At 52.5% G+C, this 25,604-nt stretch overlaps 2 protein-coding genes across 9 annotated transcripts in view; one reads left to right on the top strand and one right to left on the bottom strand.

Annotated features, from left to right (window-relative positions):
* Positions 1 to 1,996, top strand: part of INTS9 (integrator complex subunit 9) — a 59,835-nt gene extending 57,839 nt beyond the window's left edge. The window contains exon 17 of the mRNA XM_002188803.5: positions 754 to 1,996. Within this exon, the coding sequence (XP_002188839.2) occupies positions 754 to 930 (177 nt within the window). The 3' untranslated portion in view covers positions 931 to 1,996. The remainder of the gene's footprint in view (positions 1 to 753) is intronic.
* Positions 1,997 to 5,677: 3,681 nt separating this feature from the next.
* Positions 5,678 to 25,604, bottom strand: part of EXTL3 (exostosin like glycosyltransferase 3) — a 138,233-nt gene continuing 118,306 nt past the window's right edge. For 7 of the 8 annotated variants that reach the window (XM_032747526.3, XM_041714965.2, XM_072926251.1 and 4 more), the window contains 4 exons: positions 13,055 to 13,182; positions 9,586 to 9,730; positions 9,040 to 9,168; positions 5,678 to 8,381 (listed from right to left, as the gene is read on the bottom strand). In XM_032747526.3, coding sequence (XP_032603417.2) covers positions 8,172 to 8,381; positions 9,040 to 9,168; positions 9,586 to 9,730; positions 13,055 to 13,182 — 612 coding nt within the window. In that variant the 3' untranslated portion in view covers positions 5,678 to 8,171. Of the gene's footprint in view, positions 8,382 to 9,039; positions 9,169 to 9,585; positions 9,731 to 13,054; positions 13,183 to 19,777; positions 20,190 to 25,604 lie in introns of those variants that run through there. The other variant, XM_072926252.1, reaches the window with a different exon arrangement.

Below are 25,604 nucleotides of genomic sequence, written 5' to 3'. Positions count from 1 at the left end.
ATTTTAGTGTAGCTTGAAATGGAGAAAGGCCAGTGAGTTGCCAAGTGCTCCAGGGTATCCCTGCACTTCAGAACAGAGGGAATGGTTCCCTGTGGAGCCTTGTCCTCCTGTGCAGGGTTCCTGCCAGTGATCTCCTCCTGTTTCCCATGGAAGCAGAGCTTTTGGGTGGGTGATTTGCCTCACAGGACTTTTGGATTCAGCAGCTGAGGGAGTCTCAAAAGCATTTAAATTTCCACAAGACCTGTAAGAAGGTGGTTTCACCTGTGAAGAATTGAAGAACACATCCTGGAAATGTCTCCACTGGTAGAGGAACCTCCTGAGGAAGCTGCACAAATTTGGTTGCTGCTCTGTGGAGTCTAGTTCTCACCTGCAGGAAATAAAGGACTGCAGACCTCCAGTGCCTGAAGGGGCTACAGAAGAGCTGGAGAGGGACTTGGGACAAGGGATGGAGGGACAGGACACGGGGAATGGCTTCCCACTGCCATAGGGCACAGTTAGATGGAGTATTGGGAAGGAATTCTTCCCTGGCAGTGTCCAAAGCCAGGTTGGAGAGGGCTTGGAGCAGACTGGGATCATGGAAAGTGTCCCTGCCATGTCAGAGAGTGGCACTGGATGAGATTTAAGGTCCCTTCCCAGCCAAACCAATCTGTGACTCCATGAAATTCCCCCTCACCCCTGTGCCCTGGTCTCTCCTCTCCCAGTTTTCCTGAGCTGTGCTGATTTCCCTCTCTCCCTCTCCCACCCCAAATCCAGCACGGCTTCAGCGACGTGAAGGTGGAGGACACGGCCAAGGGCCACATTGTGCTGCTGCAGGAGGCAGAGACCCTGATCCAGCTGGAGGAGGACTCCACCCACATCATCTGTGACAATGACGAGCCCCTGAGGGTCAAACTGCGGGACCTGGTGCTCAAATTCCTGCAGAAATTTTAGCTCATGGACACCAGGAGGCTCTGCAAGGAGAGAGCCTGGAGCAGCAGAACTTGGAGTTGTCCAAGGAGAGAGAGAGAGAGAGAATTCTGTGATTCAGAGAGACCAGAAACCACCTTCCCCTTCTTGGAGGACAAAGGGAGTATTTTTAATATCTATTTTTTAAATCTTATTTTTAACCTGTTTTGGAATACTTTGCAGGAGATTCCTGTTGTGTAAAATTGGGAGCTGGGAATCTTACAGGAGATAGGAGCTGCAGAGTAAATAACTGGAGTGTTTATTTACAGCATCAGGGTGAACTGCTGCTCCCCTGTGTCCCTCAGCAGTCTCTGGCCCAGTCCTTCACTGACAGAACTCTGTAGGGATATTGAAACAATATTTTCCTCCCACTGCTTCTTCCCTGTCTCCAGATCCCATTCCCTGCCTCTCCTCCCTGTGTGCTGCTCTCGTGTCCTTCACTGGCACGAGGAGGGGAGAGCTGCTGAGGCAAAGATTCACAAATAAAAATGGGAAAAGGGGATCTGGTGGACATGGAGAACAGTGGGAAGAGCCTGGCCATTCCCTGCACAAGCAGAGGGACCTTGGAAAAGCTTTATCCTTTAGGAATTGAAGTGTTTATTGATGCTGCAGCCTCACCTGTTCCATGCAGATCTGTCCATGGAGCTCCAGGCCCTTCCCTGAAGCTGGTTCCTCCTGGGTTCCTCCATCAGCACTGGAGGAAACACCTCAGGAAGACACTTAGGGATGTCCATAAAGTAGGAAAATTCCTGATGCTCGTAAAAAACCTTTCAAGATTTAAGTGCCTCTTGTTTCTACCTTCCAAAAACTTTCCTTGCAGCCCCCCCCATCTCAAATCCTGGATGGAATTCTGAGTCATTTATCCAAAGCCATCTGTACTGCAGACCTGGGGAGGCTTTTCCCTCCCCAAATCACATATTTGGGGCCTCCCCTCAGTCAATAGTATTGCTTTCAAAGGCGACCCATTTCTCAAATTTACTGCTGTTCATTTTTTATTGGATTGTTTTGTATTTATTTGGTGTTTAAAAATAAAAAGCAGAGTGAGACTGCCCAGGAGGGAGCACATCCTGTGGTTTATAAAAGCCTCTCCGTGCCCATTCCACATCCTTATCCTTTGGGAAATAAAGCTGCTCCTACAGTTCATCCCTTTGGGGAGATGCAGGCAGTGGAAGCAGCTCCGTGATAAAATCTCTTTGCCACTGCAGTGTCCACATCCCATTTCATTCCCAAGAAGGATTTCTGCTGGGTTGGGTGTGCAGATTCCAGCACCCACACCTTTATTCTGGGTGTGCCATGGGTGTGTGAGGAGTGGTGTCATCAATGGGAACAACTTGGGGCAGTGGAATTAAATCCTCATCTGGGTTTGGAGGTTTGATGCTTTAGCATCACTTAAAAGTTAAAAAAAACTGGGATAATTTCACTTTAATAAACTCCAAAGGGATTATTCCTAACTCAGAGAGGCAGTGGGATAAACTCATCTTTTCCACTGCTCCAGTGCCTTCCATTTCACATTCCCAAGGCTTTCCCACCCTCCTCAGGGGGAGAAAGTAAAAATTAAAACCTTTCACATTTTTCTTGTCATTTTGAGCAGGAAAAGTTCTCATTGTTCCATCAGCCCAGCAGCTGAGAGTGGATTGTTTTGTTATATTCAGGTTGTGCGTGCTGGAAAAACAAACATGCTGGGAGGGGAATTCTGTAATGAGAAGCCCTAATTAAACTGGAAAAAGAAGTGCTTGTTCTTTTTGCAAAGAGAGAGAAAAACAAACAGCATTTCTCCAGGGTGGGTCAGTCCTGCAGAGGGAACTGTGGCAGCCCAGGGAGCTGCCAGGGGAAGAGTACCATGGATACAGTCCAGGCTTTATCCAGAAGTTCCCAATTTAATGGCCAAGGAACAGCACAGGCTCCTGGCTTCACTCTCCTTCTCCCAGAAGGGAAAATAAATCCCTTTGGCCCCCACATGGTTCCTTTTGCCGTGGCCATCCCCATTCCCTGGATCCCACATCCCTCCCCGAGCTGCTCCAGCTTCTCTCCACTGCTCCCCTCATTAAACGCAATTAGTGGGGTGTATGGCAAATAATTAATTCCCAGTGATTCCCAACCCCGTGCTCCCACAGAAATAATGGGGAGGAAAGGTTAAAATCAGATTTCTGCTCTTGGATGGCTTCTATGGAACAGCTGTCCCTGGGTGGAGAGGAGTTCATTGTGCTTCCTGTCCATTAATGTGAGACCCACTGAAAACAACTGGACCAGGTCAGTTAATGCCAGGCCCTGGCCAGGCTCTGTCACTGTCACTGGGATCTGTCACCTCCGAGGGCACCTGGACGTGAGGAGCAGAGGGAAACCGGAGCCAGGTGCTGGATCTGTGCCCCACCAGCAGCTCAGCCTTTGGGAGGAGTGGGAATGAGAGCAGAGGGATTTGGGATTGGCTGCACACCATGGCCTGGGCAGGCTCATGGTGGGATCTGACAGGTCCCATTCACCTGTCACAGGTGAGCTGTCACCTGGGAGCCATGGACTGTGACCCCATCCTTTGAGGATCCATGGGGTGTGAGTTCTTCCCTTGAGGATCCAACTGTGAATTCAGTGCTTGAGGATCCATGGACTGTGAATTCAGTGCTTGAGGATCCATGAATTGTGACCCAGTCCCTCAAGAATCCATGGACTGTGACTCCATCCTTTGAGGATCCAAGGACTGTGACCCCATCCCTGCAGGATCCATGGACTGTGACCCCATCCTTTGAGGATCCATGGACTGCGAGTTCTTCCCTTGAGGATCCATGGACTGTGACCCCATCCTTTGAGGATCCATGAACTGTGACCCCATCCTTTGAGGATCCATGGACTGTGAATTCAGTGCTTGAGGATCCATGGACTGTGAATTCAGTGCCTGAGGATCCATGAATTGTGACCCAGTCCCTCAAGAATCCATGGACTGTGACTCCATCCTTTGAGGATCCATGGACTGTGACTCCATCCCTGCAAGATCCATGGACTGACCCCATCCCTGCAGGATCCATGGACTGTGACCCCATCCCTGCAGGATCCATGGACTGTGACCCCCATCCCTCAAGGATCCATGGACTGTGACCCCATCCCTGCAGGATCCATGGACTGACCCCATCCCTGCAGGATCCATGGACTGTGACCCCATCCCTGGAGGATCCATGGACTGACCCCATTCCCTGCAGGATCCATGGACTGTGACCCCATCCCTGCAGGATCCAAGGACTGTGACTCCATCCCTGCAGGATCCATGGACTGTGACCCCATCCCTGCAGGATCCATGGACTGTGACCCCCATCCCTCAAGGATCTATGGACTCCATCCCTGAAGACCATGAGGGGGACAGGTCCTCCCTCAAGGAGGCCTCACCTGGGGCCAGTCAGGCAGGAAGGGGTGGCAGCAGGTCCTTTCCAGGAGCTGATGGCTTTCATGGCACTGCTGGGCAGAATGGAGCAATTCCAGCCAAATTGCTTTTTATCAAGGAGTGCATCATCCAAAAGGGAAAATCGAGGGCACTTTGTAGTGCAGAGGAGTGGAGTGTAAAGCACTTCACCCTGCCCTCCTCCTGGGAGCAGGGAATGAATTATTAACAGGGTTTATCGCCTCTGTTTCCTCATCCCAGGCTACAAACCCTCACAGAGAAACGGAAATGGAACCGGAGCTGTGGCTCCTCTCACCAAACACAGCATTTACAGCAGGAAAAAAATATTGATCAGGAGATTTTTACCTCAGGAAAAGCCTCAGGAGAAAATGGGCTCCAGCTGAGTCTGTGCCCAAGATGCTGCTGGGCTCGTTTGGGAGGCAGATCCCAAACCAGCATCCCCCTGCTGCTGCCAGGCCGGGGTCCTGGAGTGGGGAATTCGGAGCCCTTCCCTGCAATGTTTTGGGGAGAAATCACAGGCATTTGGGAGGCTGAGCATCCACCTCCTCCCTCCAGGACTAAAATCCTTTGGGGTTTCCCTGAAACCTCTCCTGGAAACTAACCCAAGCACAAAGCAAGCCTTACTCCAAGGCAGAAGGGAAAAGAAAGGACACGATTCCCTGTGGGAGCAGCAGCAAGGGCAGGAGGCACAGAGGGGAAAAGTGACAGCAAAGGTAAAAAGTGACCATGCAGGAAGAGCAAAAAACAAAAGGCAGCAGGAAGGAAGAGAGGAAATCCAGCCACGTGCAGGAAATCCTGGGGGATTCCCATCCCAGCATGGAGAGGATCCCATGGCTCATTCCTCCCCTCTGCTCCTCCCTGCAGGTTTGAAGCTGGGAATCTGCTTACAAACCTCGTGGATCCATTTGGGTTTTCCACCTCAGCCTCCTGCACAGGAGAGGAACCAGGAGCATCCTGGCACTCCCCTAAAGGTTCTGGGCTCTGGATCCCCGGGCAGGGATGGGTTTGCAATCCCAGTTTGGCTCAGCTGCTGCTGCCATTGCCTACAAACACCCACACAGGCAGCAGCCCCAGGGATGGGATGGGATGGGATGGGTGGGATGTCCCTGGAAGACACTCAGGGTCCAGCTCCTCCCAGGGACTCTCCTGGCCCAGCCATGAGCTCACCAGGGACACGATGGGGTTTATTTAGCCCCAGGCACTGCCATCCCTGAGGAGTTTCCAGCATCCAGACCTGGGAATGAATCCCAGGAGATGCCAGGTTTTGGGGTGTCCCAGGGCCAGGAGCAGCAGCAGCCCCATCCTGGGCCCCTCTCCCAGCCCCAGCAAAGAGGCACCGAGACACTCCCAAGTTAAACTCTCCATTTATTGGAACCTTTTACAAAAAACTCAACATTGTGCTCGTGTCGAAGGAGTGTTCCTTGTCTCTCAGTTCCTGTTGGATTTGAAATCCTGGTGCTCACAGCACCGAGGGCACAAGGGGAGGGAGTGACACGGGCAGGGTGGGGCCGTGTCACCTCAGTCGTTGCTATTTACAGTGGGAAAGGCCTCGCTCCGTGCCCGGGGGAAGCAGCAGGAACTCTGGAACAGGGAAAAGGTGCAGCTGCCGAGAGCCCTTCCCATCTCCTCAGGGCTGGGGCGGTGGAGCTGGGATGGATCACACAACCAAACCTGAGCTTCGGAGTGCCCCAGGGATGCCCTGAAAATCCCGGGAGAACGATGGGTGGTGGCAAGGAAGGCTGTTGGGATGGCAGCACGGGCAGGAGCACTCTCTGGAAAAGCCCCCTCTCCTCCCTGGTGGAGGGGCTCAGGACAGCTCAGGAGGTGCTGGAATGTCTGAGGAGTGGAAAGATGGGCTGTGAATCCCAATCCTGCACTCCAGGGGTTCGGTGGTGTTTGGGGTGATTTGGGAAAGAGCTGCAGCAGTAGGACCGGGAGGGGCAGCACCAGCCCTGTGGGTGGGTGGGGAAGGTGTTCCTGCTGGCATTTCATTTCCCCACAGAATTCCATCCCTCCCAACGCTGCTGCTGCCCAGGTATCTCCCAGGAAAAGCCTCTTTACCCCTTCACCCCCAAATCTTTCCCCTTTAGGGGTGCTCAGGAAGGAGGAATTCATCCCACGACACGCAGAGAGATCCCCCTGCACATCCTGTCCCTGCTCCAGCACAGTGGACAGGGGAACCCTCCTAAAAAAAAAAAAACAGCTTGGGAAAAGGCCAAAGAGCTGGGAGGAAGAACAGCTGGATTTGTTCTGCTGATCCCCGACTTCAACTGGCCTCGAATCGAAACTCAGCAAGGGAAAGCAGAATTCCCAGGCTAACGAGCCCCACTAATGAGGGTGGAATTAAAGCCATGGAAGAGGAGCTCAGGACCCTCGGGAATGCTGGAGCTGACACAGCTCCTGACAAGTGCCACATTCCCACCCTGGGCAGGGGCAGAGAATCCTTCCAGGTGTTCCAGAGCCTCCCAGGAGTCTCCTGTGGCATTTTTAAGGAGACTGTGAGAATTCACGTGCTTCGTTCTGGGCATCTGATGTTAAAACAAAAAGGGAATGGAAAAGGGGAAAAAAATCCAGGAAAAGACTCCTTGATGCGTGTTTTGCTGTGGTCAGTGGTGCTGGTGAAGGCACGAGCCATGGGCTCTGCTGGGAACAGGCTGCTCCTTCCCTCCCCTTCCCACGGAGGGAGTGTCAGCACGGATAGGAAAACCTGGAGAGGCCCCAAAACGTGAGTCTGGTCAGGGCTGACCTTGGCAATGAGCCCAGGAGCTGCTGCTGGACCATCCCTGCTCCCACACACCAGAGACACGCCAGCGGTGACATCCAGGAGAAGCAGGGACATGGAGGTGACCCCACAAGTGTCACCTTCCCACCTGGGAACGTGATCCCAGCAGCATCACACCCTGGGAAGCTCCTGCTGGGACTAAGCCTCGGACAGAGCCCAAAGCCAGGCCGAGGATGGGCTGGGGTTAAGGCAGCTCCGGGATGGGGACATGGCAGGGGGGAACTGCAGCTCTGGCACGCCCAGGCTGAGCACAGAGAAGGGTCAGAGCCTCCAGGAGCCTGCAGCACCCCCAGCCCAGGCTGTGCTGCAGCTGCATCTTCCCTAAGCCTCAAACACGCTCCCTGTCTTGAGAGGATCAGCAGGACAAGGTGGGAAAAGACACTGAGACAGCAGCAACTGCACGGGAACGGCGTGGGGGCAGAGCTGGAGCCACAAGGACCAGCCAGGCCAACCCCAGCCCTCTCCAGGGGCTCAGGGTGGGGAGCAGAGCAAAGCAGAGCAAAGGGCTCCTCACCAGGTGACACCTGAGAGGCCTCAGTAGTCGCCACAGGGCAAGAGAAGCCCGGATCTGGTGGGTGGGAAGGGCTGTGCCACGGGAGGATGGATGGGGACGGCAGTGGGGACAGGAGCTGCCCCACAGTTGCACCCAAACACCTCCAGCCTGGCCTTGCTACCGTCCCCTGGGTGGGCTGGAGGCTCCAGAGGGGGAAACGGGGTGGGGAGAGGGAAAACAAAACAAAACAAAACAAAAAAGCGCCTCAGGTGGCAAATCTAAAACACTTTCATTTTAAATAACAATAATTATAATTAAAAAGAACGGCTGCCCTTGGCTAGCGAAGGGGCAGAGCCAGTGGCCAGCCAGCCATTGCTCAGTGTACAATCCGTGGCTGTGTCCTCACAGGAGCTCAGGGATCCCATTCCCTGTCCGGGTGAGCCTCCCTGGGACGCAGGGAAGGGGGAAGAGCCCGTCCCAATCCCGTCTGTCCCGTTTGCCACAGCCGAGGGCGTTCTGCACTCACGGCCCGCCACGGCCTCTCCCGCCTCCGGCCGCTCCCGTCCCTAGATGAACTTGAAGCACTTGGTCTTGTCGTGGGGCAGGCGGGTCTTGAAGAGGACCGAGTCGACGCGGAACTGGGTGTAGAGCAGGGGCATGTACCCGTACACCTTCACGAAGAAGTTGATGCACTTGTGCCGCTCGTGGAAGTGGGAATCGTCGTGGGAAAGCGCCTGGGGGCAGCCGGGGCAGCGGAAGGTCCAGCGGGAGGTCACCTGCCAGGATGGGATGGAATGGACGGAGGGGTCAGCGCTGCCGGGGCTCGGATCCACAGGGAAGCTCAGGATGGGCTGAGCTGGAACGGAGCTCAAAGCTCGTCCAGTCCCACCCCTGCCATGGGCAGGGACACCTCCCGCTGTCCCAGGCTGCTCCAACCTGGCCCTGGAAACTTCCAGGGATCCAGGGGCAGCCGCAGCTTCTCTGGGAATTCTATTCCAGGGCCTCACCACCCTCACAGCCAAGAATTCCTTCCCAATATCCCATCCATCCCTGCCCTCTGGCAGTGGGAAGCCATTCCCTGTGTCCTGTCCCTCCATCCCTTGCCCCAAGTCCCTCTCCAGCTCTCCTGGAGCCCCTTTAGGCCCTGGAAGGGGCTCTGAGCTCTCCCTGGATCCTTCTCTTCTCCAGGTGAGCACCCCCAGCTCTCCCAGCCTTGCTCCAGAGCGGAGATCATCTCTGCTGTGGGCAGGGAACCTTTCACCAGGCAGGGAATTCAGTCTGATTAACGCTGTGATGCCAAACCTCAACTGTGGCAGGGATTCCTGGTTCCACAGGCTGAGCTTTCCCACTGGAGCCGGATTTTGGAGCAGACACCACCCGCTCCCCAGCACAGCTCCTCCAGCAGTGCCAAGCCCCTGGCTGACGGTGCTTTACCTTGATGGGAGGTTTCCTGGTCAGGTGGGACACCAGGAAGTTCATGGCGATGTCCTCGCAGTTGATGTACTCGTCCACCATGTCCCGGATGGCCTGGGGCATCACGTAGGAGTACAGGTACGCGTAGTACTGCAAGGGCAAAGCCACAGCATCCCACAGGTGCCCCACAGGTGACACGTGGGGTGTGTCCCACTCAAAACTCACGGATCCCAGTGGAGACATTCCCCGTAAAGGAGTGAATCCCACATCGAGATCCGCTGAACCTCCCACAGCCACCACCCGCTCCTGGAAGCTCAGGAATGGAGGGGTGGGGGTGACAGCCCCCTCAGGTCCTGCTCTCTGCTGCTGTGGATTCAGCACAGCACGAGCAGCCACTGCAGATCCTTCCCAGCCCGCTCAGGACCAGGTTCTGGCTGTGTTTCAGTCTGGCCAAAGTGAGGGGGAAGGAGCAGAAATTCCCACTTTTGTCCTTAAAAACCACAACCCGCCTAAAGCTGCATCCTCGGGTGGCTGTGAGAGGAAGGGGCAGCCCCGGGGGGGTCTCACCTTGTGGAAGAAGGCAGCACCAGTGAGCACCATGGAGAGCTCGCAGGAGTAGTTGGAGTTGTAGAGCCAGGACTGGTGGGGGATGTCCCAGGCGTGGTAGCGCCCCGGGAAGCCCACGATGCGATCCCTGGCCTCTCTCCACACCCTGCAAACACAGAACTCGGTCAGACACAGAGCTGGGAGCCCACCCAGAGCTCCTGAGGGGCTGTGAGGGATGCAGGGGTCTGTTCACAAAGGAGTTTGGCAGCTGCTTATCCAAGGAATCCCAACAGAGTTAAATGTGCTCCTGTCCCTGAGCAGCTTCTGCACAGGGAAAGTGCTCCTAATCCACAAATTAGGGATTTTGTGGCTCATAAGGGCTGTTCCAGAGGTTTAAAAGAAAGCCAAAGCAGCCTAAGGCTGGGAAGACCCAACATCTCCTGGCCTCTTCCCCAAATCTCTGGGACTTTCCACCTCCCAGCAGCTCAGCAAAGCCAAGACAACATCAGCCTCCCTTAAGGAAAGCTCCAAGGCCAGGGTGGGCAGGGTTGGAGCAGCCTGGGATAGTGGAAACTGTCCCTGCCCATGGCAGGGGTGGGACTGGGTGGGCTTTGAGGTCCCTTCCCACCCAAACCGTTCCAGGACTCTGGAAATTCCATAATTCCATAAAAAGCTGCTGAGATGCTGCAGTTGTGTCCCGAGGGAAAAGCTGGATTGCCAAGGTGCTGGTTCCTCATCCCAAACTGCAGCTCCTGGGCTCTGGCCCCACAGGAAAAGCCTCTGGAGCCCCGAGTGCCTCCCTCACCCCGACTCGTGCTCACAGTCCAGCCTTGGGAATGAAATCCTGAATTCTGCATGTGGAGCGCGGGATTGCCTAATGTTCTGCTCTCATCTGCAGCTCACGCTCCTCCAGAGAAATCCCCCAGGAGAGCTGCAACACTGGCAGCAATAATTAAGGAAAAAGTCAGTGCCTGATGCCTAAGCTGGGAAACAAATCCAGTTCCCCAGTGCTGGCTCCCTTTGGATGGCTCAGTCCTGCATGAGACAACTCCCAGTGGGCACAGAAGGGTGTTCCCTTCTTCCCAGGCACACAAAACTGGGCAGTAAGTGCCATTTTTGGGTTTTTTCCCTCGTTTGGATGTGAGTTTCTCCCACAGGCCCTGCTCTGGGAGAGCTACAGGAGGAGATTCTCCCCACCCTCACAGAGCACAGTCGTGTTTGCTGTTCAGTCCTCCACTCCAATTAAGGAAACTCCAAAAAAATCCCGAGGAATCAACACCACCAGCAGCTTCCCTGGCTCTATCCTCCCCCCAAGCCAGGGTGATTGTTTAGAAAAGCTGCAAGTCTAAACCATTTATTCCCTTTCACTTTTCCCACATCTTCGCTTTCCTATGAAGGTGACACTTTTTCCTTCCCAGCTCAGCCACAAAAATCAGGATTTCTCTGAGAACGCTTCTGGGGGTGCTCAGAGAGCTGTTTCCAGCTCCCTCCTGAGTGGCAAACAGGCAAAAACGATGGTTTTGGCCCCAAACATCAAAGCCTGGAGCGAAGTTTAGACAAAGCAGAGTTGCTGTGGGCAGAGGTTGGCTCCAGCAGCTCCTGGGAACGTGTTAACACAGGAACTTTGTGGGAACAGGGTGAATGTAAGCAGGGCCATGAGTGAGATTAAACCTTCATTTGATGCTCTCCAGGGCTAATCAGCAAAACAGAGACCAAAAAAGAGGAGAACACGGCCCAGTTTGGATAAAGAGCCTGGAATGGGGCAGGGAAGGGAAGCCAGGAATCCTGATGCCTCCTCCTGCACTTTAGTCCCTCTCACACCTCATTTCTCATCTCATGAAGGAGCCTGGTGCATTGTTGGGGACACATCTGCATTGTTGGGGACACACCTGCATTGTTGGGGACACACCTGCATTGTTGGGGACACACCTGCATTGTTGGGGACACACCTGCATTGCTGGGGACACACCTGCATTGCTGGGGACACATCTGCATTGCTGGGGACACACCTGCATTGTTGGGGACACACCTGCATTGTTGGGGACACATCTGCATTGTTGGGGACACATCTGCATTGCTGGGGACACATCTGCATTGTTGGGGACACATCTGCATTGTTGGGGACACATCTGCCATTGTTGGGGACACATCTGCATTGCTGGGGACACACCTGCATTGCTGGGGACACACCTGCATTGTTGGGGACACATCTGCATTGCTGGGGACACACCTGCATTGTTGGGGACATATCTGCATTGCTGGGGACACACCTGCATTGTTGGGGACACACCTGCATTGCTGGGGACACATCTGCATTGTTGGGGACACAGCTGCCATTGTTGGGGACACACCTGCATTGTTGGGGACATCTGCATTACTGGGGACACACCTGCATTGTTGGGGACACATCTGCCTTAGCTGGGGACACACCTGCATTGTTGGGGACACATCTGCATTGTTGGGGACACCTGCATTGCTGGGGACACACCTGCATTGCTGGGGACACATCTGCATTGTTGGGGACACACCTGCATTGTTGGGGACACATCTGCATTGTTGGGGACATCTGCATTGTTGGGGACACACCTGCATTGTTGGGGACACATCTGCCTTAGCTGGGGACACACCTGCATTGTTGGGGACACATCTGCCTTAGCTGGGGACACATCTGCATTGTTGGGGACACACCTGCATTGTTGGGGACACACCTGCATTGTTGGGGACACATCTGCATTGTTGGGGACACACCTGCATTGTTGGGGACACATCTGCCTTTGCTGGGGACACACCTGCATTGCTGGGGACACCCCTGCATTGTTGGGGACACACTTGCATTGCTGGAGACACATCTGCCATTGTTGGGGACACACCTGCATTGCTGGGGACACACCTGCATTGTTGGGGACACATCTGCATTGTTGGGGACACATCTGCCTTTGCTGGGGACACACCTGCATTGCTGGGGACACACCTGCATTGTTGGGGACACACCTGCATTGCTGGGGACACACCTGCATTGCTGGGGACACACCTGCATTGTTGGGGACACACCTGCATTGCTGGGGACACATCTGCCATTGCTGGGGACACATCTGCCATTGCTGGGGACACACCTGCATTGCTGGGGACACACCTGCATTGTTGGGGACACACCTGCATTGCTGGGGACACATCTGCATTGCTGGGGACACACCTGCATTGCTGGGGACACCCACCTGGGCCTGCTCTGCCTGAAGAACCATCCCAGCCCCGTGTCACACAGAGCAGAGGGTGGCACCACCTCTGGATTTGTTCTCCAGGCTCTGTCCCCCCGGGAAGCCACAGCAAAAGCCGCAGAGCCGCGTTAAGCCGTGTGGGGAAGGGGGTTCCTGGCCATGTTGGGATCACATTCCCCACCCCATTCCCGCGTGTTCCTCCCAGGAACGGAGCCGGGAGCCCTCGGGAAGGGACGTGCCAGCCCTGAGCAGCTCCTGGCACGGGCAGGACTCACCGGAAGCCGAACATGATCTCGTCGTGGCGCAGGTGAGCGTCGTCGTCGATGGACAGGATGGCCTCGGTGTCGATCTCGTCCCAGGGCAGGAACCGGTTGTTGAGGCTGTTCTTCTCCGTGCGCACCACCTGTGGGGCAGGGCAGGGACGGGCTGCAGGGCCCAGCTGGGCTTGGGGGTTTGGGGTGCCCCGTCCTCTGAGCCACAAAAGGATTTGGGGTTTGGGGTGCCCCATCCTCTGAGCCACAAAAGGATTTGGGGCTGTGGTGCCCCATCCTCTGAGCCACAAAAGGATTTGGGGCTGTGTATGGTGCCCCATCCTCTGAAACCACAAAAGGATTTGGGGTTTGGAGGGTTTGGGGCTGTGTGTGGTGCCCCATCCTCTGAGCCACAAAAGGATTTGGGGCTTGGGGGGTTTGGGGCTGTGGTGCCCCATCCTCTGAGCCACAAACTTTGGGGTTTGGGGCTGTGTGTGGTGCCCCATCCTCTGAAACCACAAAGATTTGGGGTTTGGGGCTGTGTGTGGTGCCCCATCCTCTGAGCCACAAAAGGATTTGGGGTTTGAGGCTGTGGTGCCCCATCCTCTGAGCCACAAAGCTTTGGGGTTTGGGGGGTTTGGGGCTGTGGTGCCCCATCCTCTGAAACCACAAAGCGTTTGGGGATTTGGGCTGGGGTGCCCCATCCTCTGAGCCACAAAAGGATTTGTGGCTTGGGGGGTTTGGGGCTGTGGTGCCCCATCCTCTGAGCCACAAAAGGATTTGGGGTTTGGGGCTGTGTGTGGTGCCCCGTCCTCTGAGCCACAAAAGGATTTGGGGTTTGGGGCTGTGTGTGGTGCCCCATCCTCTGAGCCACAAAAGGATTTGGGGCTGTGGTGCCCCATCCTCTGAGCCACAAAAGGATTTGGGGTTTGGGGCTGTGTGTGGTGCCCCGTCCTCTGAGCCACAAAAGGATTTGGGGCTGTGGTGCCCCATCCTCTGAGCCACAAAAGGATTTGGGGTTTGGGGCTGTGCGTGGTGCCCCATCCTCTGAGCCACAAAAGGATTTGGGGTTGTGGTGCCCCATCCTCTGAGCCACAAAAGAATTTGGGGCTTGGGGGTTTGGGGCTGTGGTGCCCCATCCTCTGAGCCACAAAAGGATTTGGGGTTTGGGGCTGTGGTGGCCCATCCTCTGAGCCACAAAAGAATTTGGGGTTTGGGGCTGTCTGTGGTGCCCCATCCTCTGAAACCACAAAGCTCTGGGGTTTGGGGCTGTGGTGCTCCATTCCCTGAGCCACAAAAGGATTTGGGGCTTGGGGGGTTTGGGGCTGATCCAAAGTCACTCCATCCATCCATCCATCCCACATTTCCCAGCCCGTTCAATCCCTCCAGTCCTTCCCCTGCCTCTGCTCTGAACAATCTCCATTTAAAAATTAACCCAGCCTGGTGAAAAGACCAAAGCAGGAGAACTCCATTAAACAAGATTACATCTGATCCCACAAAAAAAACCCCACGCTGAAACCATTAAGAGTGGAAATATTTGTGTGGGGATGATTGGATTTCCATGGAAAGCCACTCTTGGAGCTTTCAGCTGCTGACAGCTCCGGGGGGATGGAATATTCAGCTGGAAAAGAGGATGCAGGAATCAGGGTGGGAATGGGGTGAGCAGGAGGAGGCAACTCCACCCTCTGTGTTCAGCTCTGGGGTCCTCAGCACAGGAAGGACGTGGATCTGCTGGAGAAGGGAAGGATCCAGGGAGAGCTCAGAGTCCTTCCAGGGCCTAAAGGGGCTCCAGGAGAGCTGGAGAGGGCCTTGGGATGAGGGATGGAAGGACAGGACACAGGGAATGGCTGCACACTGCCAGAGGGTAGGATTAGACAGGAATTCTTGGCTGTGAGTAGAATTCCCAGAGAAGCTGTGGCTGCCCCTGGATCCCTGGAAGTGCTCAAGGAGCAGCCTGGGATGGTGGGAGGTGTCCTTGCCCATGGCAGGGGTGGGGCTGGGTGGGTTTCCAGGTTCCTTCCCACCCAAACCACTCTGGAGCCCACAGGAACCTCCTGTGTGCTCCAGGGCAGCGGAGCTGTCACTGGGACAGCTCTGCCAGGAGGGTCTCCTGTCCCCACCACCAGAGGGACTGAATCCACCTTTCCTCTCCAAATTCCACCTTTCCTCTCCAAATTCCTCCTTTCCTCTCCAAATTCCACCTTTCCTCTCCAAATTCCACCTTTCCCAATGTTGCTCCTTGGGAATCGTCCCCCTCCAGCTCCCACCCCTGCCCTGCTGGGTCTCACCCCCAGAGGTGCCACCACCAACCCTCTCCCTGTCCTTTTTCAGACTTTGAGCTCTCAGTCTCTCCCCCAGCGCTGCTTTTCCATCATTTTAATGACCAATTTTGCCACAACTTTGTTCCTGCATGGTCTCGAGCCAAGAGCTCTGTCAAAACCCCAAAAAAAAGGGAAGATGTTCCCTGAGCAAAGCTGAAAGGCTCTGGCAGCACGGGGAGTCAGTAATTCTCCTCCCCAGGGAGATTCCAGCAGTGAGGAGGACACAAAATCACCCGGAGAACAACAGGAGAGAGCCCAGCCCATCACCAAACCTCACCTCCCCTCACAGCCAGGGCTCCAAACACTGAGCAGAGCACCAGTGGTGGGTCCTGCACCAAATTCCAACTCCTCCAGACTCAAACCCACCCCAGATCCTGCCCTGCTGGCCTTATTTTGGTTATTTTTGACTTTTAATGCTCTTTAAAACAATTTCCCATCAGCTAAATGGCAACCAAAATAACCTTACTTTGGTTATTTTTGACTTTTACTTCTCTTTAAAACAATTTCCCATCAGCTAAACAGCCCAGAGCTCAAAGCCACGAACCTCCTGAGCAGTTTGCAAAGTTTGGAGACACCCAAAATGCCTCCAAGCACCCAACAGAACATCAGAAACTTCTTCTCCTTCTAGAAAATCAGCTCCAAGTGACTCAGTTCCACACCCTGGGATTTGTTTGACTCAAGGAGCACAAAACCCCCAAAATCCACGGCATCCATTTCCTCATAGAATTTTGTTGTTCACAGACAAATGGATCTTAAAAAAGCCTGAGAGAAAAATAAACCAGAGCATAAATCCAGAGTCTGCCCAGCAATAATGTCCTTTTACCAATACTTTAAAGTACGTTTTTATACATAAACACAAAAAAACACAGCAAAATCAATACCTTCCAGCAATCTCCTCTCCAGTGAGGCTCCGTGCTTAAGCTTTAAATTGTCACATATAATTTGGTGGTGAAAACATGAGGAATGCCCGTGCCCTTGGAGAAGTTTTGACAGCTCACCTTAGCGAGCTGGATTGATTCCTGGGCAAGCAGCAAACACTGCTCACCTCAGGTGAAAAAAGGGGAAAAAAGCCTGAAGGATGCCCTGAGGAGAGCTGGAGAATTTGGGGAGACAGTGGAGGAGCTCTCAGGAAAAGGATCTGCTTCCATCTGTGCCAAAGATGAGAGATTTTACCCACATGAGCTGGGGAGGAGAGCGAGGTGGGGTGGGGACACCACGAGCTGGGATCCTCTCCATGCAGAGTGGGATAATTCATCTCCTGCATCAGGGGCTGCTGCTTTTCCCACCTTTTTCAGGGCAACTGAGAGGTGTTTTCAAAGGTTTTATTCCATTTTCAGTCTCCACGAAGGGTGAGATATAAGAGATGTAAAACTCAAGGCTATTCCATCACCCTCTTTCCTGGTTACAATCCCTCAGAAATGTTTCCCAGCCTGTGAGCTTTTACCACACAGCGCTGATAATTATTTCTAGCACCAATCACCTTTATTTTTACCCCACATGTTCCTGCCACAATGCATCTTTCACAGCTCTAATTCTCTAAAATTCCTGCTCTTTTTGCAAGGCTGTATTTTGAAACTTGTGGAAACTTGTTTCTAGTTCAATCTCTCTCTCAACAATTCAATCTCAATTCCTAAGCGAGCACAGCTCATCTCAGGGTTTCACACAGATTCTGAGAATTCTTTACCAATTTCTCACCACGAGCAGCCCAGGCTCAGAACTTGGCCCCAGAGGTGCCACCACTGTCCCCACCCAGCCAGGACTGCCACATCCATGAGGTGACATGTTCTCCATCCCACCCACACCCTCGTTCCCAGCTGAGCAGGTCGCTCCCTCCCTCTTGTCTCTGCAGAAGCACACAGGAAGCCAAGGCTTCTCCAGCTCTCCCTCATGCACATGTGGGGAAGAAATCAATTAAAAATCAGCCAATCTGGGCTTAATAGAGGTCAGGGAAGGCTCTGGTGGAGGACTCTGGGAGGTGGCAAACTCTAGGAAAAGGGAACAATGAGTTTCAAGTATCCCTGAAGCCACCCTGTCACGTGCATTTATTTTTAACTCCGAATTTGGCCAAATCCAGACGTGTTTTGATTAAAAAAGTTGCCCAGATTGGCACTTGTGACCCACAGACTGAGACCCACCAGAGTCCCCTCCCTGCACACATCAGGCACAAGCGCACAGGCTGGGAAAAGAGAGGAATTTCCTCATGGAGAGGGCTGACAGGCATTGGAGGGAGGTTTGGAGTTCCCATCCCTGGAGGTGTCCCAGGAAGGGCTGGAGGTGACACTCGGAGCCCTGGGCTGGTGACAAGGTGGGGATCGGGCACAGATGGGACTCGACGGCCCTGAAGGATTTTTCCAGCCTGGATAATTCTGTGGTTCTCTCAACATCCTGGCTGCAGCAGGAATTCTGGCACTGGGTAAGGCTCCATGTGGAACTGCCTGGATTTTTCCAGCTGGATTTTTCCAACCTGGATAATTCCGTGGTTCTCTCAACATCCTGGCTGCAGCAGGAATTCTGGCACTGGGTAAGGCTCCATGTGGAAATGCACATCTGAGGTTCCCTCTGCTGAAGAGGACTTTGAGCCTGATGTCCCTGAGCTCTGCCTCGTTCCATGGAAGGAGGGAAGGGGTTAATCCTGGGCACGCTGGCTCCTCTGCCAGGACAGTGCCAGGAGCTGCTGTCATCATCACCAGAGGTGCCACCCAAAATCTCTGCAGCCCATTCCCAGTGAGATGCCATCAGAGTAAATCCCACCAGCACATTTTAAACTCGATTTTCTCAGTGTTTTATCACTACCTGTTCTGGGCAAGCTGAGCTGCTCCACAAAAGCTGTCAGATCAGCGTGGCCCTCAGCCCAGAGCTCAGATCTGCTTGGCTGTCCCTACCAAGGACAACCGTGGTGCTTGTGGGGGATGTCCAAGTGCAGCCTCACACCCAGCAGAACCTTTTCCCTCCTGCCCACCTCAGACAAAACCCTCAGAGGACACAAATTCATCCAGCATCCTGCTTTCCAAAGCCAAAAGCACGGATCCAGGCCTTTGGCTCAGGCAGGAGTTGTTCATTTCATGAGAAATAAAATAATCCGGCCTCACTCGACACAACGCAGGGCTCCTCCCCAGAGCTGCACAGCCAGGCGAGGTGGGATGCCAGCAGGGAATTTCCACAAGGAGGATGCCTTTCCTCCCCAAAACCACGCTCTTTTTCCCAACACAGACCCAAAACCTCGAGGAAATGAGTCTGGCACAACACGGAGCTCCAGGGTGTTTGTGGCAGCTGTGGATGAGCTGCAAATCCAGCAGGAAAGAATTTCTGCCCTGCACTTTGACACTGTGTCAAAGCTCCTTCAGACAGCTCTGAGCAGGCTGGCATTTTGTAGGAAAAAAAAATAGATGTTCTTTTGTGTTTGTGATAAGGAATTTTTTAAAAACTCGGGATGCAGAGGCGAAATTGCAACTCTGAGGTGTTTGTTAGGACAGCGATATTTGGGTGGCACCCTGGGCTGAACACACTCAGATCCTGAAAAACGAATAAATGGGAATGGCTGGGACCTCAGCTCCTAAAGGAACCCCGTTAGCACATCCTGAGGGAGATGCCTGGATGCAGGAGGATCCACAGGGGATGTGTGTGACTGGTCCCTCCCCACCACCCACCCTCACCATTCCCAGCTGGTTCCCAGCTCTGCCCCAGGACTGGGTGAGTCCCAGGACGTGCTTGGATGGAGCTGTGGCAGCCAAGGGGGACATCAGTCTCACCCATCCCACAGAAATCCTCTGGAATATGCTCCCTTTTTGACACAAAAAATCCATTTATCTGAGCATCCACCCAAACCCGACACTCTCAGCAGGATGTTTCCTCAATCCTGCATTGCCTGAGGAGCTGTCCCTGGTTTTTACAGCCATTTCCCCTGGCAATTCTTCACCTTCTTGTTTTCCCTTTAATCCTGCCTTGTAAAGATGGATCGGGAAGTTGCTGTTATCCCCTTTCTCGTGTATTAATTATTCCCTGCTCCTTCCTCTTCACCTTGAAACAGCCACAGCCCCTCCTTTATGCCCTGAACCTCCAGCTTTGCCACCTCCAACTTAAAGCGTTCTCAAACTCTGAATTAAAAGGATTTATAGACTATTTTAAGACTCATCTCCAGAGGTATGAGAAGGGTATTTAGCTCCAAAGCCATCCAAAGGCAGCGCACGCTGAATATAAATTGGCAAAACAGATGCATTTTAAAAATACGTGTAATTAAATAATGCAACATAAAACCCAGCACAAATGATCCCCTGCTGAGAACAAAACCACACAGGAAGGTACCGTGGAAAGGCTTTTTTTGTGATGCTGTGTCCATGCACAGAAAATGTGCAAACACTTGGTGTCCCTTTCAACTCCTCAGCTGAGATCAGTGGGTCTGAGAGGAGAAAACAGCTTGAGACACAAATAAAACTGATTATTTATTCATTTTCATACAGGAGCAGCTGTCTCATCTTCCCAGAGAAACGAAAGGAGAAGGATGCTCGTTTTAACATTAAAGGGATGCAGATACTGATTTTTATTCTCTGTGTGTTGCTGTTAGTGGCTGTGCAATTAGAGATGCACACGGAGCTGGTTGTCCAATTAGATTTATTTTACAATTAATTGTAATTATTTGGCTCAAAGAAGGTCCCTGGGATAACACGCTGTCATGTTCCAATACTTCCACTGCTGCAGCTCATTCCCTTCTCAGCTTCCCGAAATTCCTCCGTGTGCTTTTCATGAAAGCTCAGAGGGAAAAACTGCGGAGTGCAAAGCTCATGATCCGACTTCCACTGGCAGCTCTGGGACCACCAGCCAGATTTGTGAGCTGCTGTTTGCTGTGAAGCCAAAAAAAAGTCATTTCAAGAAGAAAGAGCTCACTTTTTGAGAGTTTGGTACTGATAACCCAAATTTTTAGTTTGGTGGGGGGGGTTTTGCAGTGGAATGGGCAATTCCCAAAGGTGTGATCATGGAATCACAGAATTATTAAGGCTGAGCTACCAGAGGTGACAAAATCCAACCATTAATCCATGATCCACAGCCAGCACATCCACATGTTCTAAAGGAGTGTCCCCAGCACGGATTCAGCACAAGCAGGACATCTGTACACTGTTATTTGTCAGCTCTGAACTTCATCCCCCTGTGCCTCTTCTTCTTCTCCAAATACCCCTTGGCTGCTTTAGTGGCAATTTTAACAGCAAAAAAGTTGTTCTGGTGAAATGGGGACACCTTCCTCACACTGCCTGTACCAAACCCACTTTGTTAATATTAGGTAAAACACAGAGATGCCATTTGGGACCACTGCTGAGAAAGGGAAGACAGAAAGAGACAGAAAGAGAGCAAGCAGCAGCTCCTAACTCCATCCAAAAGGTGGAGTGTCACTGCCTGGAGCTCAGGGATGAGGGATTCAAACCACTCGTGGGTAGCAAAAACTTCCCAGCCTGGTAAATCCCAATGGCTCAGGAATGGATGTGGGGACAGATCCCACCCTCCTGCTTCAGATTTGACCCAACCCAGAGGGAACAGCCACACAAGAGCCCAAGAACCACTCACAGGCTGCAACTCCCCAGCCAGATTTCAATAAACAAGATAAATTCCAAAACTTCTGAAGTATGAAAGCCCAGATCTCCCTCAGCCCATCACCAGCTAATTCCTGCACTTCTGATTCCCCTGGAAAAAGCACATTGTCAGTGCCCTGGTCCGTGCTGAGAAGTCTGGCAGCAAACAGACCGGCAGCTCCGGGGTGGGTCTGAGAGGGGCTGTCACATCTCATCTGTGAGACAGGAGATGGAAAAGCCAGGAGGGGGATCAGGAGCAGCCCTGAGGTGTGGGAATGCAGAGCTTCCCTCTGGCTGCCCTGGGACCCTGGCAGGGGTCAGGAACCCCCCTGGACAGAGCCCCCAGAGACACTGTCTGTGATCTCTGGCCATGGAAAAGAGTTTTCAATCTTACAGGATGAATCACAAGCTCTGACTGTTTGATATCAGTAATAATTAAGTGTGGCACGGGTGCAAAAGTAAAATTTTAGGATTCTAGATTAGGGGTTCCAAGGGGACAAGATGGAGGAAATTGGGTGTGTCTTGTCCTTTTTCTCCTTCTTCATGCCCTCCATGTTTCACTGTGCTGTTGGCATTTTTCTGTTGGTTTAGGCTGGGGACACACTGTCCAACGTAGGTGACAGATATTGGCACGTTATTGTAAATCCAGCACAGGTAGTTTGTGGTATTTAATGTTTGTACCATCCCACTGAGGGCAGAGCCCCACACGCTGCCCTGCAGGACAGAGCTGCGGCAGGGCAGCAGAACATGTTAGAGATAAACAGAATAAACAACCTTGAAACCAGCACAGATGAATTATGGCTTCTCCTTTGGCTGTGGGGCTGACAGACAGAGACTTTCTGCAATCTCGGGATCATCAATACCTCAGATTCCGACACTGAGGTCTCCTCCCCTTGCCAATCCATCAGAGCCGTGCAGCTCCAGGACATGGCATGGGGGAAACCCAGCAAATTCCATCCTGCAGCCACAGAAAGGCACAGCAGAGAGGCAGAGAGGAGCAGAGTGCTGGAAATCCCTGGGGATTATTGGAAATATCTCCTTTCTGCTCACTAAGGGAGCCAGAGCTTATCTTTCCACACTTTGCTCTTTGGCTGACAGCCCGGCTGCTTTAATTACCAGAGGCTTTCGTCAGTGCAAATCCTCTGTATTGTTGTGCAATTACTTCTTCAGCAGGTTCCTCCTCAGGATCTGTCAGACAGGATTTCCACCACAGCAGGAAAACAAAACACCTGACAGAGCAGGTGCCATTATTTGTAAATTTGTTCACATTGGTGCATCTCATTCTTTGGAATACATCACACCCAGGGATGCTCCGAGATGTTTCCAGCATTTCAAAGCTGATCTGATCCATCCCACAAGAGCTTCAGTGCAAACATTTGTATCTGAGGGCATCCAAATGAATATCACAGCTCAACAAAGGGAGGAGGGAGTTGGAGTCAGACCGTAATTCACTGAGCAGCTACTAAAAACCTGGAATATAAACTCTGATACAAGCAGAGCCAAGAAGCCATCAAGTTTGCAGGCAGGTTATTGTTTTGATGGGAAGAGGACAGTGGATTTATTCATGTTTATGTGGCTGGGAGCAGCAGCCATAAAGCTCTCAGGCACAATAAACTCACTTTTGGCTCCCAGGTAGATTCTAGACCAGAAACCTTCTGAGATGAGCAGGCTGAGATCTCACTGGGGAAGCTCTGGGTGAAATGAAGAGAGCTTGCTGCCAGTGTGTCTGCCCTCAAATCCATCCTGGAGGGATGAGAGCTCCTGTGGAATGTCATCAGAACTGTCCCAGTACCCACAGCACGATCCCCAAATCCCCATTTTATCCCTCGTTGTTCCTGTAGCTCCAGGAGCACGACTCACTGAGAACTGCAATTTCCACCAGCTCCAACAGCAGAGGACAGGGTTGGGATGTCCTCCTGAATGTGGGCAAATAAAGGGAGAAGCATCTTCCCCAAACACACAATTTTCCCTCCAGGTGGCAGAGCCAATCTGGATATGAGATCTAGACAGGTTTCTATAGAATTTGCTCGTAGCCTTCAATTTCTGGATCCCAGTTGCTGGAATCCTTGGCTAAATCCTGCTTTACCTGGTCCATGTCTCACACCAGCCCATCGTTCTTCCACCCAGAGGAGCAGAGAACCCAAGCCATGGCCAATGTCATGTCTTTCAAAGCCTGATTTATCCCAATACTTGCTTCAACAAAATCCAGGAGAAAAATGCTTCCATCAAGAGGCAGTTAATAATTACTGCCAAACACATGGTTGGGATGAATCCAGACTCCCAGAACCACCTCCCACAAACCAGGATGGGTTGGGAATTAAGGACCAGCATGTGTTAGAAATTATGGAGATCACATAAATGAGTCACAATTCAAAACAATTCCTTTTATAAATTTCCGATAAAATCAACCTAATTAATACCAGTGGTTTGAAACCAATTTGTGTTGTCGGCTGCATTCAGAGCAAGAGGAAAATGAATGGAAAATTCTTTCCCTATTGGAAAGAATTATCCAGTTTATGGCTGTCCTGAAGTTTTTCTTACTCCCTCTCAGCTCTCTCCTGTCACAGCCCAAGAGTTCAGTTTCAATTCAGGAAGCTGCAGACTTTGCTGAGCTATTTAGATCTGAAAATGAAGACAGAAGCTTCAGATTTCCCATCTTTCTGCTGTTAGAAAATCTGGGAATAGGTGAAAACAGCATTTCTGTGAACTTATATGGAGACACACAAGTGGATGTTTCAGTGACCAGGTGTGGCTTTCCCTGTGCCTCAGTTTCCCTCTAGTGCTCTTAGCTCCTTGCTGATGGTCCTTTGGCCAATTTCAGGAGAAGGAAAAAAATCCTAATTTTTTTTACAAGACTGACACAGATTTTCATTAATTAACTAAAGGCTTGTGTCTGATTTTCTCATAGGCTCTAAGATGACATCCCCCCACTGTCATCAGAAAAAGCTCCATCCTTTCTGGGTGCTTGCAGTGAAACAACAGATTCCAGGGATTCTGGAGACAGGACAAGGGGAAAACAAACTGCAGCCCTTGGTTCTGAACCCAGCTACTCCATCAGCTGCTCCCAATGGCTTTTCACAGGAGATGAACCTTCTCCAGAAGTCCAGGAAAAGCCAGGTGCTGCTTTTTGGAGAGGGGAATGCTCCATATGCCTGGCAGGGCAGGGAGACCCATCAGGCTTTACCAGCAGCCACAGTTTGATTTCATGAAAATGGGGAAAAAAAGCATTCATGGGTTTGGTAAGAGAGCAGCATCTGGTCCCTCACCAGACACGGGTGAGAGAAGGGGAAAAGGGGTAGGAGAGTGGCTAGGGGGTGGCTGCTGCTGCCAGCCCACCCCAAACCTTGGGAGTAAATCATCCCCTTCTCCTTGAGAGCTGCAATGTCTTTGCTGATCGATCCACGGAGCTTGGGGAGGCAGCTGGGAGCTACATCAGACAGGCAGCAACAAGCAGTGATTAAAACCTCTCCTGCTTCTCATCTCTTTCCCTCACCTTCCTCTCAGTAACCTCCTCATGGCCCTGCCAGCTGCCTCTTTGATGTCCCAACGCCCCACAAGGTCCCTCCTGTTCCAGACAACACAGATTTTCCTTTTCCCTCTCTATTTAATACCCAAATTCCTGACCTCGGCGAGTCCTGCTCCCGTGCCAGGGGATCCATCCATGTCCTGTGGCACAACATCAACTTATGGCCACTCTGGGAGACAAGGCTGTCTTCACAAACAAGGCAGCCTGTGCAGAATGCACAATCAAATGGCTTTGCACAGCACAACTGCTCCACCAGGACAGATAAAAGCCTGGGAAGAAAGGAAATGCAGAGATCCAAGCTCTGGGAGTTTATGGGAAGTGGATGTCAACACTCAGTTCCGTCATAACAAAGTCACAGAGGATGAAAAGTAGGTGAAAACAAAAGGAAAAAAAGAGAAAATGCATCCATCTCCATTCCCCCCACACTCATCCCAGTACATAATTTGGGAACATTTGGTATTCTGTTGGTATTTAAACAGGTCACAATACAAACCCTAAAAGCAGCAGGAATGCAGCCCTGGAAAACCAGTGTGGGTTTTGCTGCTGCACTGCCCCTGGTGCCACGTCCTGTCCTGCTGCTTTTGTCCCCCAGCAGCTGTGACAGAGCTGCTCCGAACAGGGAGCGCTGTGCAGCTTTCGTGGTGATGTTTAATGCCTTCAGCACGGGGACTGGCCCCTGTGACACCCTCACATATGACAAAACCCACCCAGTGATGTCCCCAGCAGCGTGCAAGGACGCTTTCCTCCCTCAATTCTCCTTTCCAATGCCCCAGCCACGCTTCCTTCTGGTCCCCGACCCCATCAGCTGCACCCTGAGCCGAGGGGATGGCGAGAGCTGGGGCTACAGGGAGGTTTTATCTGTGGAAAACACACCACAGACCAGCACATGGCACGGGGCAGAATGAAGGGCTGGGCCTAGGCAGTGGCAGAGAGGACTGTGAGGGTGCTGCAGTTAATATTCCGAGTGCACATTCCCGGGAGTCGGCACTGCTTGTTCCATCATCATCCCGCGGTCACGCATCGCTGCGCCCATGCTCGGCCCCACAGTGACAAGCATCTGGATTTTAGGATTCCCAGGTAAACTAAGCAGCAAATTTGTTCCTTCCTCTGCTGCTACACAACAGGAAAAAACCACATATGGAGATGGCAAAACTCAGAGGGATTTCAGA

This window comes from Taeniopygia guttata, chromosome 3, assembly GCF_048771995.1.
Source record: "Taeniopygia guttata chromosome 3, bTaeGut7.mat, whole genome shotgun sequence".
NCBI lineage: Eukaryota > Metazoa > Chordata > Aves > Passeriformes > Estrildidae > Taeniopygia > Taeniopygia guttata.
The sequence above is the reverse complement of the archived record's forward strand: the minus strand, read 5'-3'. Positions and strand labels throughout refer to the sequence as shown.